Raw genomic sequence first — 13,705 nt, forward strand, 5'->3', positions numbered from 1 at the left:
CTTCATATCTCGATGAACGCACGCTGACATATGAACCAATTGTTAATTAGGACACATGTTTCAAAAATAGTTTAGTTGTTTTCCAATTCTCTTTTTTTGCGTCGTCTCAAGCCAAAAATGATTTTTGGCCAGACCACCCCTGGACAGCGATTGATATAACAATCTGATATTTCAACGCAAATTATCGAGAAGGCGCCTTCCGATCACCTTTGTTTACTTTCAAAAGTAAAATATATTAAAGTTCAAAAGTAAGTCGCGCAAGCGTTACGACCGATCACGTTTACGCATCGTTTTAGGGCAACTCGGTATCTATTCTCCATTCAGTTTTTATGAAAACCAAAAATCCTCAAGAAGATAAACGAACGAAGTCTGAACGGTCAAAAGGAGATTTTGGTCAATATTCAGAATTATGCAAATGATCTTTGACACGACCGCGATTGATCAAACATATGGATTTGCGTTGTTTTTAAGCTGTTAGTGGATGAAAGCTAGAGATATGCCCGCGGGTTTGAGGTAATCGGTGATCTCATTGGTGTATAAAATATGCACTGATATGCTTTTCAGCCCGATCAACGCCTGCATTTTGAGAATTCTTTCGTACAAACTAGTGAATTTTTTGATATGCAAATTATAGTCGAAGAGAAGGCTCTCCTCTGATCACGCTGGTATAAAAAAAGTTCAGCTGAAGTTTCCATATTTGTATAGGTAATCACATGATTTCGAGTGCAATTTGGAATAAATAAGCACGAGTAAATTTTTTTAAAGGCTAACCAAATTGCACGAGCCCGTAGGGCGGAATTTTCGATTTCCTCGGCAATTCCCTTCTCTAAACACCACTTTTTCCAAACTGACAACCAAAAAGCAAAATTGCACGAGCCCGTAGGTCGAGTGCAATTTGTGGTCTTTGAAAAAATTAACAAGTGCTTGTTTATTCCAAATTGCACGAGAAAAATCATGTGATTACGTGTTCAAAAGTTCAAAGTCCGACTAAACAGTTCAAGGAATTGTTCAGTCTGTGTCCGAATCACTTTCGATGAAATGGAATCGTCGTTTCCGAGATTTAATCATGCTTGTTTTTAATTTCGGCGTTGGATCGCTCGAGCAAAGTGTTAGGCTGGGTCGGCTCGTCATTTTCGATTTCCTCGGCAATTCCCTTCTCTAAACACCACTTTTTCCAAACTGACAACCAAAAAGCAGTGCTTTTTACAGTGTTTTCGTTGTTTAAGCTGTTTTTCAGCTGCGGTGGCGAAAGAAAGCCTACTTAAAACGCCGGCTATTGTTTCGCTCGCAAATTTTCAAATTTTCAAATTTTGTTGCGACATCCAAGGCTCGCATTTGATTGGTTATCTGTGAGTTTCTTTGATTATTGACCAATCAGAATGTCTGATTCGTTTCTTTCTTTGCACTGAATTAACCCTCTTCTGCACTGAATTAACTCTCTTCTGCACTGAATTAACTCTCTTCTGCACTTAATTACCTGAAAACTGCATTTATCTTAACCAATCAGAACTGAGAAATTTTTCCCCGTATATTATGTCTGTAAACTAACTCAATGCATCTTGTAACTTGTAGTAAGATAGAATTCCGTGAGCTATATTATTGCAGTCACTGCGCGCTGGACAAAACTGTGAAATTTACACTTTCGATCACTGTCGACAGGGGTGGTCCGGCCAAGAATCATTTTTGGCTTATGACGACGCAAAAAAAGAGAATTAGAGAACAACTAAACTATTTTCGAAACATGTGTCTTTTCATGGGTTAAAATTAAAAATTGAAATTTTTTCTGACGGGATGTCGAGAGGACCGCTCTTAGCGAGAGCGGCACTTAAGTATTCCATCAAGACACCGACAAAGGGATTTATTTTTTTATGTCACAGTTTGTTAGTTCCGAAAGTTGAAGTCCTGTTTTAGATTGCTTTTGCTTCAATAAGCTTAGCTATTCATAAGCTAACATAAGTTAGCTCCTTCGCCATGTTACCTGAGTTAAATATTTTTTTGCAAAAAAAAAAAGCTTGTACATGCAGGAACATCATTTTGAGTTTCATTTCTGAAGAGCTTTGTCACCAATTGAAGCTTCTTGGTCACTGAGCAGTGGAGGGTAAACATTATGTGATCTCGTGCATCGAGACAGGCATGATCATGACGCACGATATTCAGGAACTCAGTACTAAACCACATAAAATTGCCACAGAGAAAAACAGCTTTATGTTGAGAGAAAAATACTAAAAATTAGTGAGTAGAAGTGTCACCAAGGAAAGATAGACGAGCAGAACTTTCCTTCTATTAACAATTGACAACTAACAGTTTTTTCGTGTAAACAATTGATTTGACGCTAAAAAGCAACATGCCCATGGTTGCGCACCATAAATCGTGTAAAAACATTAACAGCCTGTAAGAAAAAGTGTCTTCTTAAGATAAATGGGCTAAGAGAACTTTCTTCGCACTAACGATTGACAAGCATCCCTTTTTTCTGCGTAAACAAACTTACGCCAAAAAGCAACTCAAATTAAGTTAAACTTTGCATGCCAGTAAGATACAGACGCAGGGATTCATTTTCATATGACAGTTGTCAGCTCCGGAAGTCGATGCCCTTTTTTGTTCTATTTTTGCTTCAATAAGCTTGCCTTTTCATTTCTGAATGACATCTGAGTAATGTCAAAAAGAGACAAGTGTTTGTCGGCACTATCCGTTCAAAAGAGGCACGTAGGCTAGCTTCTTAGCCATGTTAACTGAATTAGAGTCTATCTTTATATAAAAAAAAACCTTGTTCATGTAACAGCATTTTGAGTTTTATTTCTGCAGAGCTTTGTTACCAAATGATGCTTGTTGATCACTGAGCAGTGGAGGGTAACAGTATGTGATCTAAATCGGGGAAATTACCACAGAGCAAAATATTTTGAGAGAAAAATACCATTAATCGGTGAGCAGAAGTATCTTCGTGAGAAAGATAGGAGAGCAGAACTTTCTTTCTGTAAACAATTAACAATCATCCCTTTTTCCGAAGGAATGTTTTATTCAACTACTTCCCGATAGAGTTTATTTGTTGATAGTTCCTGCAAGGAATTTTTTTTTATTAAAAAGTCAGTAATTGTTTACCATTATTGTACTCTTTGTAAACTTAATCATCGTACCACTGAACAAACGTACATTTTTATCACGCAAATGGAATTAAATGAAATGTTGGCAACAATCATACCATGTTACATTTGAAAGTTATCAGATTTCCCAATTTCATAGCATTAATCCTCTCAAGTAGTGCCTCTGCGTTATAACTTACACCTCTTTAGTATTGGGTTATGATAAAGACAAATGGATTCATTTTCATGGATGTGACGCTTAACTCCCTGGTTATTTTTTTCTTCAATAAGCTTGCCTATTCAATTTTGAATGACCTCTAAATAATGTCAGAAAGAATTCGGAAGTGTCTGTCAGCATCGTCCATTCCGAATGGCAAAAGAGAGCTCCGAAGTCATGTTAGCTGATTTAAATCTTTCTTGGAAAAACCCCTTTGACATCGTCAACATTTTAAGTTTAACTCTGGAAAGCTATGTTGATAGGATACTCAGGAAAACTGATAATTTCTGGTAACTGTAACTGTAATAAAGGATGACAGTACTTGATAAAAACAAAGTCATCAAAGTGTGCACGATAGCCAGTAAAACAACACTCAATTGTTTATCGCTTGAGGCTAAATAAACACAAAAGCGATGGCACCTCCTTTAACAAACTCTAGCTGACTCTAAATTCATTTGAAAAGGCTGTTAAGTTTCTCTCTTGACCACAAGTTGTTCAGTTTTGTTAGAGCTACTTTGGAAAATTCAAGAGACTTTCATACTCTTGAAACGAGTCGGTTGTGCAAAGTAAGTTTGCTTTTGATTCTGTATCATGCATTCTCCTTTTTTGTTAACGAGATATGAAGAGCTAAGGCTATTTTTTTCAAATCAGGTAATTTACCAAAGAGATTGTTTTTTCTGGGCGAAAAAAACTGCTCGTAACATGCACAGTGGTGGGAATCGCGGCAAAATTCAAGGCACGCCTTTATGCAAGAGCAGCGCCTTTTTGCTTTATGAATTTTTGTTCAAAGCCTATACCACCATGATTTATCCTTATGATTCTCGAATTGGACTCTTTTGGGCGATAGTCGTTGGATTTTCAGTTCACTCGTTCGCCTGCTTGGTCTTGGAAGAAAGGAAAGACGTCATCCCCACCTTGATCATTTCCACGCTTGCTAACGCAACTATAATCGCTTATCTAGACACTTGCGCAAAGCTGACCGTTAAATTGCGCAGGTAAAACGACAAGCCTTCCATTATCAAATCTTCTTGTTTTCTTTTAGGTATCCACGACAGTTAAACAGAGAAATCAATGAAGATTTCTGTAGTTTTTGCCTTTGCCTTCGTGGCTATGTGTGTTCTTGAATGCTGTGTCTCAGGTAAGAAATGAATCATTATGAAATAAATAGCGTTACCATTAAAAACATTTTGCTTTTTTATTCCTCATAAAACAAATAGATTCCATGTTGCCGAGGTTCTGTTCAGTTAAAGATTACAGATGACCTAGAAATAAGGCAAAAACATCAGTGAAACACTTGGCTGCGCCTTGTGTCCCACTCTTTTGTTTTTACCCCTTTTGACGTCTGGGATTTGAAACTAAACAATTTATTCATAAGCGTATTTTGAAACGGTCTGGTTATCTTGGTTTGAACGGGGACAAAGGGAGCTTAATAACATCTATTAAGTGCTTTTATTTGAATTAAGAGTGAACTTTACTGTTCTTTTTGTTTTCGAATGAGGTCTGGCACAAACTGTGCGCGACTCTAGAGTTGAAAAATCTTCGGAAAATGCTCGGAGCTATTATTCGAACGAGTTTCCTTAACTTGTTAGACTTTCTGACAGTCACAAGCCCTCGAGAAACTCATTTCAGAACTCAACCTAAACGGGCGCAACGACCCAGCCTCAATCCCCACCCCCTCCCCCCAGGTGATAATTAATGACTTGTTCCCAAAAGAATGAATTCTTCACAGGAGTTAGGGCTCGGTTTGGGGGTCTAGTTTTTACGGAAAACAGTTCGTAATTTTATCTAATTGTCATAATAGAGTTCATCTTATTCATTTCGTTCTTACATTGTTTCCAGCCGCACACTTCAAGCCTAAGGTAGATCCTGGCGATGCTGACCACAACAGACGATTTATAAGTAAGTTTTTTTCCAAATTTTTTTTCACTCGTGTTCGTATTCATGTTCCTCGTTTAAGCCCAAAGGTTGCCACTGGAATTCATTGCAGATTATCTGGCATTTCAGAGATCAGATTGCCGGATTAAAAATGCTGTAGTCATGATATACGAAATTACCACTCCCTTAATATGAATAATATCTCACCTCCTAAAAAAATGAATGCAATCGAAGACTCTTACAGTAACTTGAATAAAGCGCAGTTTGCAATTTTGTTTCAAGTCTCTGATTAGTGTAAAATTGAAATTGTTGAAAAGATATATATCCTCTCTTCAGCTGGCTACTTATGAGAAAGATGTTTTCAATATTTTTTTTACTTGTCGAGCACATACACTATCCTTTAATAAAATATAAAGGTTACAGAGAATTCTTTTAGCCATTTACTTGCCTGTTAAGGTTTATTTTCTAATATTTATTTCACTCGCTTAACAAAAGGCTATGAGACATAATACGCATATAAAATTAAAACTGTTCCATTGGTAACAATCTCCTGCCTCATGTTGATGGAAAGAAATCTTTCGTTTTTCTTTTGTTGAGAATTCTTCAGTCTTCCAATTGCAAAACATTGCTTGTAATACTGTGTATAAGTCTACTTTAATTGTGGAGCTGAGGTGACTTAATTTTTTTCTACGTTTTTAGTTGGCGCAAACGCAGACCCAAGAGAGGAGGACTACATCAAAGTACATATGGGTAAGTTAACTCGACCTCATTGGTGATCATATGGGGGAGGGGGAGACAGGGAGGTCACAGTCTCCCTCCTTCCGCACAACATTCTCCCGCCTCCCGACTCCCAACCTTCATTGTCTTCATTGTATTTCTCCCGTCTTCAGGTTAATGAAAAGGATCTGAAACCTAAGTTTCACTTGCAAGCTGTGGCAAAACGTATCTTTCTTGAACATTCTCTGGCCATGCATTTTTTAAGGGGGGGGGGGAGGGGAGGGAAGATAATTTGCTCAAGATGAATATTATTACCGACCAGTTTTTTTTGTCATTAAGTTTTCGCGAACCTGTTTATCACTTCTGACATCTCGCTATAGAGATGAAAGTAGGTTCACTCAAATCTTTTAATCTCCTTGGTGATCATGTAAGACCAAGAGATTACAAACAGTTTATAATTTCTTGATAGAACCATACACAGTAAACTATTTATCGATATTCAAAAAAAATTGTTTTAGATTATCTTTTCTCTGAGGCTCATCATTGAATCTCGATTTTTAACTGGAATGGCTACAATCTCAACCAAGATACACAAATATACAACAAGAATGAAGGATGACTTAAGCTTGACCCTAACAGGGCCATAGTGCATGTGGAACTCATCTTAAAGCTTAGTTACTTCAGGACCAGTTCTTAGTATATTGTTACAACCTTGGATGAGTTACTCAGTAGTATGCACTAAGATTTATGGTTAAGTAGTCCGTTAAAAATGTTTACAACGTTAAAACTCAGTAATTTCTCCTAAATATTGTCAAAAACATGGTATAGCCAAACGCTTCTTTGTTGAGAATATCTGTAGATTTAGGAAAAACAAATCTAACAATTAAGTGACAACTTGATCTCCAAAGAAACTTGTAGGGAACTTTTGGAAGAAACTCATAGGCCTCAATTTTTTTCGTTCAGATTTCCCACGTGAGTCTGAGAAACATGACTACGAGGATGAAGAGGACGGAGTAATAAAAGACATCGAGGAACCATTTGGTAAGTCTACTTCAAAAGAGAGAAAGCCTGGGGCGACAGCGGGTGCGCAGAGGCTTATGGGATAATCATGGTTGCGAAGCTATAAATCAGAATGTGGCCAAAAGATCGCATAAATGTGCACGCGCCATTTTAGATTCAGGCTGTACCACTTTCTTTAAGTGGTTAATTAGTTGTATTCTGCAAGCACCCAGGACTACATAGATCACAGGATAAATTGCTTACTCCTGAATTTTTGTTGCCTTTACTTGCCTATAATTCGGCAGGAAGTACTTTAGCAACGCTTTTTTTTGCTTGTGGTGGTCCGGCTGTTTGTTATCATTTATGTTACTCTGATCTTTTGGTGTGGTTGTAAATACATTTGAATTTTCTTTTTCTCTTCAGACATACCCTTAGAAGATTTCGAAAATTCAAGGGAATTTTCCAAGCATAATTTCCAAATTTCCGACAAAGGTAAGGTGATCACAAGCCAGACATTTCGTACACAAAAAATATCAAAGATCCCGGAGCGGGCGCGCAAATCGTCTCTCACGAGTTGAAATAAGAAACATTGTCAACGAAAGAAGCTTTGTGAGATAATTGACGTCAGTGTATAAGTCCAGGGATTTAGGTAATGTTAGGGATTCTCTTCCTATATATTATAATAAGATTGGTACATGCAAACAAAAATTTTTTATAGTAAAACGCTCTTTTTCGGGCAAGAGCTCTTGCACAATTTTTTCAATAAAACAATCCTTGTTTCAGACATCCTGTATGCAAGTTGCTGAGTAGGGAAATAACACGAAATGGAGAATATGCATTTTGTTTACCCTTGCACTTAGGTGTTTGTTTTCTTTATTACAACTTTCGATATTTGGGCATCACGTTTTTTTTTCTTTTCAAGTCGAAGAAAATCATTAGGGCCCAAAGCATCAACTGTTGATACGAAATACCCAAATCACCCCTATCAGTGCTCGGATGCTCCTGTAATTTGGTTTTGTGACCTAGGGACCAAGTAACAGTGGGAAAAGTATTGCATTAGCTTCATTTTAACCCGTTCAGGGGTGATTTGGGCTTAGAAGAATAACTACTACCACTAAAACGAGTGGCAAAAGTCTTGGCACGCTCGACTATTTGTTGATTTTTATCCATTCATTAATTTCCCCCTCTTCCCCCATGTCACTGTTGCCTGGGGTTACAAAATGGGACTTTTAAATAACGTATTAGAGATGAATTATAAGATTGCTTTCCATCGTGTTGAGTGGAGGATTGTCGACCACTTAGTAGAGGGAAGCGTGCCAACTATTTTTGCCTCTTGTTGTAGGTATTCGATTTTCTAATGCGAGTCTAGCTGGTAAATTGCCCCATTATCATCTAATTCGAAGTCTTAGCTTTTTTATATTTATCTTTTCTCATACTGGACTGTCTATGAATTACATCTCCTTTATTGAAGATCCTCACACATGATTAACTCTCTCCTCAGACGGAGCCAAAGAAGTTTTCGAGAATTCAAGAGTATTTCCCGATTTGGATTCTCAGACTCCTAAAGAAAGTGAGTAGATTCCTAAGCAAAAAATATACATTTCAATCAGTAACCACCGACCTTAGCTGTCTCAGGGATACTAGAATACGCGCGAAATGAAAGATGACTTCGAAATAGTCATGGTTGTGTATGACGGAAGTCATTATTGGGCCAGCAACCTAAAGGCTGACTTTTTTTCCTAAACTCAAATGTTTCGCAAAGGACTCTACGTGACAAAAGATTACAGCAATTTGGACTGACATGAGTTGGTGGGTTGAATTTTTCCAATTCAGCATCACTCAAACCGTTCCGGCTTAAATAGCTGCAGCATTTTAGGCCGGGTTAAAAGCTGGTTGACATGACTCATCAAACAAGTCACTCCAAAATAGTTTGTACTATGTAGGACACCAAGAAGAACCAACCAGCGAAACTAAGTGAAATTGCATGGTGCCAGTTGGTTGCGACTTTAGACTGACACCAAGTTATGGGTTCCTTAAACTTTCAAATGTTTGAACTGCCTCTTTTCCCACACACTCTTACTCCTCATCCGTCAAAAATTGATGATAAAGTAGGAGTTATGACTCGATATATCCGCACTACTTACCGAGTATTAATTGAGGTACAGCTAAAAGTTATAGCTTCCTACCACCACTTTAATACTTCAAAGTCAGCTGTATTTTTTCAATTTATTCTTTCTGTCTAGACGGGCTGAACGAGTTACGAGGCAAGCCAGGGAATCTTCACGAGGACCATTTCATGCCTCTTGAACCAGGTAAAGTGACATTTTTATCATCCCCTCTCATTTTCTGTTTCCTATCCCTAACATTTGACATCGCACGTGTAGATTTTTCTCCAAATCTGGAGTGTTAGTATAGCACGACTTTCGATAGACATGAAAGACAGGATATGAGCCATGACCGAGAGACTGCAGTTTCATTCCTTGTTGGAAACTTTCGAGGATAGAAACACAGAGGCCTGGTGTAAAACGCCAACACTTGCAGTTTGGATGCACGCTCGACGATCTGAGACAGTGAACATGCAATTTGATGATTTGAAAAATGTTTTTCACCTAAGAGACTGGTTTAAGCAAACATCGAGCAAAAGGCCTAATCAGTTTCCAAAATTTGGGCCCTTAGAAATTTCTTGTGAATATGATCTTTCAGCGAGTAGTTTGAAACCAAAGATATAAGTAATTGCTTATTTGACAATGTAACAAATTTATTTTTCATAGGATACATCGCTTTTGTAAAAGTCGTGGCATTGATGGGTAACCAACCGCTCCATGACTCGGGAGGTATACTTCCTAAAGGGAATCTACTACTAAAGATCGTTCTGAGTGATGGCAAAGTGCATCAGGCGGAGCTTAATGGAAGCAAATACCAAGGTCACCGACACGAAGAAGACTTGAACGCCGAAAGTGATTTTGACCCGCCACTCATCTGCACTCGTAAAGAAATAAGAAAAGTTCATCTCACGGCTCGAGGAAATAATAGATGGTACGTTGTGTCAATCGATACCTACACCGCGGGATCGCATAGAGCCTTCACCAAGCTGACCAGTGATCCAGGCTTCAGTATGTGGGTGGACGGCAATGAAGAACGTCATCACTCATACCACGCCAAAGAACACCTCCTCACCTATGCTGTCGCAGGATCCTGTATCACGTACATACGCGTTGAGGCAAAGACCAAGGGAGGTATGAAAGGAGATGGTTCCTCAAAAATGGATAGAAAGAGCTACTTCCTTATCCTTGTTCTCATGCAGGACCAAAAACTTAGGGCAGAACTTGTAGGATATGAGCTACGAAGCCAATCCTCTGTGCTAGAGCTGAACTTCGTTAGCCGATTTCAAACCGAAAGGTGCGTTTCGATATCCGAAATTAAGGAAGTACGACTACAGCCTCATCATCAAGGAAATGAAAATTGGTATATATCATCCATTCACACCTCTGCTAAGACTGGTGAGGAGCAGTACATGGATTTGACAAGTGATCCACAGCTTGGAAGTTACAATACGAGAGACATCAGGCTAAAGTGGGAATATGAGGTGACCGTCAACTGTGAATACGGCAATCCAACGTGTAGATGCAAGAAGCGTGCACATGTATGTATTTTTAACCTCGAAATTGACGAAATTCGAACTTTCACCAGCTATCAAAAGTTGTCGGTCGATGAACCAACAGGAATAGCTTTGCGAGGAGCCGAGGGAGTCAATTATTATTTCGATAAAGACGGAACACTTTTGCCACTGCAGTATAATAGAACATGTTCAACATTAGACCTAGCCAAATGCACTTATCCTCAGTTTGTAGATGGTAAAACGTACCGTATGGTAATAGCCGTCAATGGACAAATTCCTGGACCTACCTTAATAGTTCAGGAAGGGCAAAAGGTTATTATTCACGTTCACAACAATCTCACCACTGAAGGTATTTCAATTCACTGGCACGGAATGCATCAGAAAGGAACACCTTGGATGGATGGTGTTGGTCAAGTCACTCAATGTCAAATAGGACCATCATCAAGCTTTTCATACGAGTACATTGCTAGTCCTGCTGGCACGTTTTGGTACCACTCCCACAGTGGCGCTCAGAGAACAGATGGCCTCTATGGTGCACTTGTAGTCAAAGAAACCAGATCAAGGTTGGACCGAATACGAGCAAAACTGAAAGTTGAATTTAAAGATAATCCAGATAAACACACTTTAACGCTTCTAGACTGGCAGGTGGAGGCATCTTTAGACCTGTTCACACAGAGCCAAGCCGACTTAGGCTTTTATCCAGACAAGCCGCACGGCGAAGTGCCTACTCCATCTGATCAAAAGTATAGTGGTACACGTAGTTTTGACAATGGCGGGGCTGGACCTATTCCCTACTTTTCTGGAATCATAAATGGCAAAGGCAGACATGATGATGTTCCATACAACAAAACCAGACTGAGTATATTCACAGTTGAGTCCGGAAAGATATATCGCTTTCGGCTTGTTGGAGCCCAAGGGCTTTATTCTTACAGCTTTTCCATTGATGGCCATAAACTGACTGTGGTCGGCACTGACGGCTATTGGATTGAACCCGAAAAAAAGGTTGATTACATCATGATCCATCCCGGAGAGAGATACGACTTTCTACTCGATGCAAAAGAGGAAATAAAAGACTACTGGATTCGTGCCGAGACTATGGAGATTGATCAAAGTGGCCAAGGGCCGCCTTACAAGTCACTAGGACATGTGGCAGAAGCTATTTTGCACTACAAACGGCGTAGCGATTCGCGTGATCCAGATGCCAATGTGCCGTCGCATAGATATGAAGAAATCAAAAACAATTCTCCTCTCAGAGTGTGCACCCAGGAGAATCCATGCAAAGCAGTGAACTGCCCATTTAAGAACTTTCATTGTTCATACAACATCATCTGTACTAATGTAGACGAGCTGCGTTTACTTGAGCGAACTCCACCTGGGGAACTTCCAAATGCAAACCCTAACAGCCAATGCCGAAATTGCACACATTTCATCAATTTTCATTTTGAAGGTGAATCTAAAGCTAGTTCAGTGAACGGGCGAAATTTTATTCTTCCTTCCTTTCCACCCCAAACCCAATATAACGATTTTCGAGAAAAAGACACCATCTGTAACCTTACGGCTGACTGCAATCCATCGACACTCGAGTGCTCATGTGTGATGGTGATAGACATTCCATATAACGAAACTGTTCAAATGGTGTTTTCATCAATTGGTGCTTCTCCTAGTGCTCATCCAATTCATCTCCATGGCCATACGTTTCATGTAGTTGCCGTCGGATATCCAGAGTATGACGATACCACTGGTTATGTTAAAAAACGCAACAGTGATATATCCTGCGCTGATGTTAACTGCACTAAAGAAGGGTGTGTGAACGAAAGTTGTACCAGACCAAGCTGGAAGACGGAGCCAATGAATTTTACCATCAATAGGCGCACGATAAGAAAGGACACAGTAATGGTCCCTGCTGGCGGCTACGTTGTCATCAATTTTCTTTCTGATAATCCAGGCCAGTGGTTTCTTCACTGTCACAAAGAATTGCACCAACTTGAGGGAATGGCACTAATTGTCAATGAGGCTTTGGAGGAGCAGCGCAAGCCACCCGATGGCATGAACAAGTGTGGAGATTTTGAGATAAGTCACTATAAATCTCAACCATAGTTGTTAGTTACGAAGCTAAGGCATGAAAAACTATTTGAAAAAGGATAAGTTCCCGACATCCTTAGAAGCTTTTAACCTCAACAAAACTACTACTTGAAAAACATTCTCCAACAATGTGTTTGCTAAGATCCAGAATTAAGTCAGTTTTAAATTAGAGTGGGTCAAATTGAATACTCGGTAACAAGTGGGAAGTGTTTTTGTATTCTTAGGCTCTCCTGGCTTGTTTCATAACTTTTAAATCACAAACTCGGTTATACGTGTAATTTTTCAGATTTAAAACTAAGCATGTTAGACTAGTGCGAGAGAAATGTGGGACTAGTACTAGACTATACAAGTGTGACATAATTTCTAAGAGGTACTTTTTTGTTTATATAGCCTTTGCTGAGTTATTACAACATATTTTTTATGAGTATTATATCACCGACGTGATTTTTTGTGGATCTTTTAAGATCCAGAATTAAGTATTTTACATTAGAGTGGGTCAAATCGAATACTCAGTAACAAGAAGGAAGTGCTTTTTGTATTCTTAGGCTTGACTGGATTGTTTCAAAACGTTTTTAATCAACAACTCGGTTATACGTGCATTTTTTTAGATTTAAAACTAAGCATGTTAGACTAGACTAGACAAGTGTGACATAATTTGAAAGAGGTAATTTTTTTTTATATGGCCTTTGCTGAGTTATTACAACATATTTTTTATGAGTATTATATCACCGACGTGATTTTTTGTGGATCTTTTAAGATCCAGAATTAAGTATTTTACACTGGAGTGAGTTAATTTTAGTACGCAGTAACAGTAGAGTTTGTTTGCACCTGTAAGCTTTCCTGTAGCTTTTTTTTATCGCCTCGTTACAGTAACGTTTTCTATCACAGGAGGCTCGTAATGATTTAAGAGTCTGTTAAACTACACCATATGCTGTATGATCAAAGACAAATCATTCAGAAAGATTAGATTCAGAGACACTCTGACACTTAATCAGTTATCAAGTTTTAATACAAATTAATTTATCTTAGTTTTCACGGTAGAAAACTTCTTTTAGAAGGTAATATTCAATTTATGACGAACTGAGAAAATACTCACTGTAATAAATTTGTTTGATTGAT

At 38.6% G+C, this 13,705-nt stretch overlaps 1 protein-coding gene across 1 annotated transcript; it reads left to right on the forward strand.

Moving 5' to 3' along the window:
* Nucleotides 1–3,737: 3,737 nt before the first annotated feature.
* LOC131794570 (uncharacterized) lies at nucleotides 3,738–13,705 on the forward strand. Its single transcript, XM_059112092.2, has 9 exons — nucleotides 3,738–3,860; nucleotides 4,337–4,432; nucleotides 5,134–5,193; nucleotides 5,869–5,919; nucleotides 6,850–6,927; nucleotides 7,309–7,377; nucleotides 8,387–8,455; nucleotides 9,129–9,197; nucleotides 9,657–13,705. The coding sequence occupies exons 2-9, from the start codon at nucleotides 4,366–4,368 to the stop codon at nucleotides 12,599–12,601; spliced, it is 3,408 nt and encodes a 1,135-aa protein (XP_058968075.2). The 5' UTR covers nucleotides 3,738–3,860; nucleotides 4,337–4,365; the 3' UTR covers nucleotides 12,602–13,705.

Source organism: Pocillopora verrucosa, chromosome 11 (assembly GCF_036669915.1).
Source record: "Pocillopora verrucosa isolate sample1 chromosome 11, ASM3666991v2, whole genome shotgun sequence".
Taxonomy (NCBI): Eukaryota; Metazoa; Cnidaria; class Anthozoa; order Scleractinia; family Pocilloporidae; genus Pocillopora; species Pocillopora verrucosa.

Excerpts from the sequence above, each read along its gene's own strand:
- LOC131794570 (XM_059112092.2), top strand. The coding sequence starts at position 4,366 with ATGAAGATTTCTGTAGTTTTTGCCTTTGCCTTCGTGGCTATGTGTGTT. Across the intron at positions 5,920-6,849 it reads CTACATCAAAGTACATATGG|ATTTCCCACGTGAGTCTGAG; the intron begins GTAAGTTAACTC and ends TTTTTCGTTCAG. Across the intron at positions 7,378-8,386 it reads TTTCCAAATTTCCGACAAAG|ACGGAGCCAAAGAAGTTTTC; the intron begins GTAAGGTGATCA and ends CTCTCTCCTCAG.